This window comes from Athene noctua, chromosome 2 (assembly GCF_965140245.1).
Source record: "Athene noctua chromosome 2, bAthNoc1.hap1.1, whole genome shotgun sequence".
Classification (NCBI taxonomy): domain Eukaryota; kingdom Metazoa; phylum Chordata; class Aves; order Strigiformes; family Strigidae; genus Athene; species Athene noctua.
The window spans coordinates 123465660-123471432 of record NC_134038.1 but is presented as its reverse complement, the minus strand read 5'-3'; the positions used below and the strand labels follow the sequence as shown (position 1 = coordinate 123471432).

General features: G+C 48.2%; 1 protein-coding gene across 1 annotated transcript; it reads right to left on the bottom strand.

The window, feature by feature from the left end:
• Positions 1-579: 579 nt before the first annotated feature.
• Positions 580-4684, bottom strand: SKIDA1 (SKI/DACH domain containing 1). The gene is made up of 2 exons (XM_074897975.1): positions 3297-4684; positions 580-3236 (listed from the first exon to the last, which is right to left on the bottom strand). Exons 1-2 carry the CDS (start codon positions 4599-4601, stop codon positions 2010-2012), a joined length of 2532 nt encoding a protein of 843 aa, XP_074754076.1. The 5' UTR covers positions 4602-4684; the 3' UTR covers positions 580-2009.
• Positions 4685-5773: the final 1089 nt, after the last annotated feature.

Sequence of the window (5773 nt, the reverse complement as noted above, 5' to 3'; positions counted from 1 at the left end):
CCTTTTACAATGAGAGGAAAACTACGGCGTGGATATAGTAAACAACTGAAATCAGTTAGCAACTGCTTGGAATATTTAGAGACACGAGGGGTTGGAAGAGGGCATCACAAAAGGCAGGAATTAAAAAAATTGAAACCCAGGCAGTGGATTGCCAGCAGAAATGTTGACTTTGAGTCACACAGTAAACATTACATTGTTGCTTTGTTTTCCTTTTTTGATTTACGATAAATTATTCTCCCGGGATTGATCGATGAGTGGAATCCTTAAAATTTAATTTGGGAATGATCTAGTATAAATAAAATGCTAATCCAAAGAAAGAAACCAGCAATTATTCATCCTAAACTCTGCTGATTCAGCAACTCAATTATAACTGCCTTTCTCAAGCTGCAAACTTTTCAGGCTGTTTTCCGAGTTGCTGTACCCGTCCTCCCCCCACAAGAGAGACCTTCCCCCGTCCTCAGCTCTGCCTCCACCTCGGCCTCCAGCCTTTCTCTGTTGTTTTTTTTTTTTTTTTTTTTCCCCTTCCCTTTCTTTTCGAGGGGTTGGGGGGGGAGGGAGGGAAACAGTTAACCTCTTGAAGCGTATTTCCTCCAAATAAAAACAGTGAACTTACAAACGGAGAGGAAACCATGGATAACTCTGCAATAATTCAAAGTGTATGGAATCAGGATTTTTTTTAAACAGTGTTTTTAATTGAAAATAAAGCTAAAGCATGCTTTTCAACAGTGCAAATTTCCATAATTTTGATTTACTGCTTCCATCATCACAATATATTATACCAGCATGTCTTACCGAGGGCTAGACTCTAGAAGTCTGCCTGTTCGACTATTTCGATATTAAGTGCAAATATAGATAATTGCCTCTGATTGTCACGTGCAGTAGAAATGTTTCTGCTACATAGAGAGGATGGCATGGCAAAAAAACCCCACGACAACAAATTTAAAGAGATGAGGGTAGAACCGGGAAGTGTAACACGGTCAAAACGCCTGAGTTTTGGTGCCAAAAAGCTATGAATAACATGGTCTTCTCATTTTGTGTATTCTTTCCACTTACGGCCTCTCGTTTCACTTTCTGTGTTGTATTTACTGCTTTGCTATTTCCTCCAGCCAGCGTGAGGGGCTGGACCATAAATTGTACTGCTAGCCGGGCAAATATTTTAGTTGCTTTGCAAGTTTGTAAGGGGCATGTTCAGACCACAACTTAAGTATGACATTAGTGGGTAACAGTAACCTTATTTAAGACCTCTGGGTGAAACAAAAAGGCTTCCCAATTGCAAAGAGTGGCTGTACAAGTAAAAAGACACCCTTTTACCAAAAATAGAATTCCACATTTATTTACTGGTTTCAGATGAGGCAGCTTTTCCCAGCGCTGGGGTCGCAGGCGGACCCCAGACTTTCCAAACCAGAGAAAAAGGAGTAAGTGCAACTGCTCTTCGAAAAAGACACCCCTGCACCCAAAAACAAAGCTCCCGAAAAGTAGGCTGCTGCCACATTGAATTATAGTGAACCCTTACTGTGCAACCATGTAACTTAACAAACTTTAACTGAATTAACAGTTAGACTTCCATTTTCGAAATCTAGTGCATAAATTTAATGGCTCATTCTAATATTTATTATTCAACCTTTTGACATTTATTTGCAGCAGTTGAATTGAGGTACTGGTGCATTATTAGCATTTAAACAGTAAAGTGTTCCAGCTCTACCATAATAACTGAGTTAAACTTGAGTCTTTAGCCTGAAGTACTCTGTGGAATGTAACAAAAAAAACCCCAAATGCAACAGAACCAAAAAAAAAACCAAAAACAAAACAAAAACAAACCAACAAACAAACAAACAAAAAACCCACTGTTGTAAAGAAAATAGTAATCCGGTTTCTGTCTTCACAACGTGATAAAACAGGATTCCAAAAGTGTGTATAGCATTAATGGGCTTGTACAAACCATCCTGCAGAGTTTAAAAAACGTAAGAAAGTTAAAGGTGGTTCAAGAAAATATTTTCCAAACTATTTTATTAATTAAATTTCCTGAATTTGTGGCTAGGTGGAAGAGGTATTGCAGAACCGCCCAGCTGCCATTTCCATACAGGATGGGCCTTGTGAGGTGGTTGGGAATCCTTAGTGGTGTTTAAGGAATAAGCTGGCAACAAATCCCCATCATTGCCAATAATTAGTGATGGTGGACAGGGAAAATTTGCCATGAAATTAAATGGCCTTTTCACTGCTGATGCTACATTGCTGGCTACCCTTTTGCGTCTATTGTTAACTGTAAAATCATCCAGTGTTCCTTCATGTGTCTCGATTTTACCTGTAGGACGTGGGCTTCGAGCTGATTTCAAATTTGGTTTGACTGGAGGAGTCTGCAGTACAGGTCGCTTTCCCAAAACCAGTGTCCTGTAATTTTTTCTCACCCTTGCTCCAAATTTATACTCCCCATCCTCAGGTTTTGGAGTACCTAAAGTGCATGAGAGGACCTGACTCTGAGTCAGCGGGTTTAAGGAAGTGGTTTCTTTCTCAGTGCATGCAGAATCTTCCTTGGCTGTTAATAAAGCGTCCTGGTTATTACTCTCAGTCACACCGTAAAACTCATCCTTAGTATCATTGCACTCACACTTTAGCTTATGTGTTGTAAGATCGGGCTCATACTCGTCGTTCGCACTGCTGTCCTCTATTTTGATTTTAATGCTGTGCAGGAATGGCAATGCCTTATTGCCTGTATCAGTGCACTGGAGCTCAGCTGCTGCTGCTGCCCCTGGAGAAGCAGCATCCTCCTCAGGATCAGTTTGTAAAGAGGGCAAATCCGTGGCAAATTCAATACAATGAGGGATTTTGGAATCTTTCTCTGAATTTGCTGCCGCTGATGAAGAATCATTATTTAAGAACCTAGCAGCTATTGTATTGTTATCTGCACGGTGTGTAGTAGTTGCTTGAAGGCATTTCCTTGCCTCTCTGAGTATTCTTTGTTGTGGAAATGCATTGTTTGTCTTTGGGCTAGGTGAAGAGGCCCCCTTTGCAACACAGTTAATTGTTAGGTCAGTACTCTTGGCATTACTGGAAAATTCAGAGTGTGGGAATGTGATCTCGGATACCCTATCCTCTCTTATCTCCGCGAAGCAGCTCCCCAGGCCGCCGGAGCAGCGCAGCGCCGGGGCGGCGGGAGCCCAGCCGGGGCGGCCCCACTCCTCCGGCAGCTCCGGCTTGACTCCGCCGGGAGGGCCGCGGAGGGCGGGCAGCCCGCCGGGCTCCGCCGGGACCGAGGCCGGGGCTGGGGCCGAGGCTGGGGCCGGGGCCGGGGCCGGGGCCGGGGCCGGGGCCGGGGGCCGGGGAGCGGCGGCGGCCGCCAGATGGTACAAGAAGTTGGCGTGGACCACGCCGGGCGGGCTGCAGAAGCTGGTGCGCCTGAAGCGGATGCTCTGCACCGAGACCTGGCTGGAGACGGAGCTGGAGTCGGAGTCCGAGGTGCTGTCCTCCTCCTCCTCCTCCTCCTCTTCCTCCTCCTCCTCCTCCTCTTCCTCCTCCTCCTCCTCCTCCGAGCTGCCCTCGCTGGAGTCTGAGGCGCCGCTGTCCTCCTCCTCCTCGTCCTCCTCCTCCTCGTCCTCCTCCTCCTCCTCCTCCTCCGAGCTGCCCTCGCTGGAGCTGGAGAGGCTGGAGCCGCAGTCCGAGTCGTGGGCGGCGCGGCCGGAGCAGCAGCTGGACTCCGAGTCGCTGCTGCCGCTCTCGGGGAAGGCGGGCGGCGGCGGCCCGAAGCCGCGGGGCAGCGGCAGCGGCAGCCGCGGGGCGCCGCGGGGCCGGCAGGGCCGCGGCACGGCCAGGGGCCGGCGGGCGCCGCCGGGGGGGCCCAGCGCGCCGGCAGCGGCGGCGGCGGCGGCCGCCCCGTGGCGGCGGCGGCGGCAGCGGGCGGGCAGGGGCGGGGGGCCAGCGGCCGGGAGCCGCGGCCGCGCCGCCGCGGCGGCGGGCGGGGGGCGGGCGGCGGGCGGGCGGCGGGCGCGGAGGGGCGCGCAGCCGCCCGCCGCCGGCGCCGTTTCATAGTTTACGGGGGGTTTGCAAGGCGCCCGAGCGATTTCTGGGTAGCTGTGGCCAGTGTATTTACTAAAAATGTGAGGTAGATGAGAGGCCGGTAGCAAGGCTGTGTCCCCCGGACGCAGAGCTTTCCTCCTGATGGGCAGCAGGGGCCGGGGAGAGTCATTCAAGCCCAGCCAAAGTTTGTTCTCCTTCCAGAAGCCGGTGAAGGGGTCGGTGGGTGCGAGCTCCGGCCGGAGGTCGGTGGCTGACAGTGCCCGGCTTATTTTCCTCCGTTTCGTCTTAAGGACCCGTTCGGTTTTGCAGGATGTGTAAAGGGCTTCCACGTCCTCTCTGGAGATCAGGGTGCATTTGGCGGCATGGAAAGCGATGGAGTTGATGGCTTTGAGTTTCCTCAACTCCTCCAGGTCGCAGTGATGCTTTTTTACTTTTAAATGATCCATTCGCTTGTGCACGGTAGTTCGCGGGATGTTTTTGAGCAGGTCTGTAAAAACCTGGGAGAGTGCAAACATTTGCTTTCCTTTAATGATGAGGTAGCCGAGCCTCACGCCATCCACCTCTTCAAAACCCGACTTCAGGTCTCCCATTTCGTGAATTAAATTATTCCCAGCATTTGCAGAGAGAGAGAGAGAGATGGGAAAAAAAAAAAAAAAAGAAAAAAGAAAAAAAATAAAAAGCCACACACACACAATCCTCAGCCAGATGCTGTATTTGTCTCAAGGCATCCTGCTAATAAAATATAACAAAGGCTGTTATTCCTGGTGAATGAAGTGCCAAACTTTAGACAAAATTAAAAAAAAATAAATTAAAAAAATACCGTGAGGCTACAATCAATATATAATCTTAAAAATCAGGTTTGCCAAAGTGTTTCTCTAAGTTGCTGCTGAAGATCAGTACCTGTTCCCTTTCATTCCCTGCTTTTCCATTGGAAACTATGATAATGGAATGTGAAGGGAGGAAGAGAAAAGAAATGCAGCTGCTATTCCCGCCGCTGCTTTAGCTACAAATAAAATGACAGAGTGAAGTGAGCTCGTCCGGAGACACCTTCATCAATTAATTCCCCTAAAGCCAACGCTGATTGGACACTCCTGACAGGTGATGCAATAAAAATTGATATTCCACCCCTTCCCCCAAAAAATCTCCCACTAATTAGCATACCCTTATACTGCCACCTCCCCTCCCAAAGTAAATAATACAGTTAGTATATAAATCTTTCTATTAAACAATCCGAGCTCAAACACACTCAGACCTCTCAGACTTCCTCGTCGCTAGCTTCCGAGGAAGGATTTGTATGCTTTTTCCCCCCTATCGTTCCGTATATTTTTAGCCTGTTTTGGACAAACGTTGCTCTTTTGTGCATGCCGTGAATTTAAAGGACATAAGTCTGATCGTAGCGATGGAAAATCCTTCGGTAACGTAGCCGCTTTAAACTGGCATTTTATTCTGCATTGTGTGGAAAATGAAGCTTAGCGAAAACGTGCAGAACAGCCTGGTATTTCCCTTTCTGAGGCTCCAAAGTTAAATGCTCGGTTGTTAACGAGAGGGAATACTTACATTTTCGAGTTTCTCTTGATTTTCCTCTTCTGCTTAATTAGCTTTTTACAGCCGGGGACTAAGGTTATTTTGCTTTCTGAATACCACGGGTTCCCGCACCGTGATACTGTAAGACTTTTAACTGAAATTCTGCCTGTAATATTGCGGGAGGGGGGGAGGAGGACGCGGGCTCACGTCAGACCCATAACAAAGCATAGATAAGCCA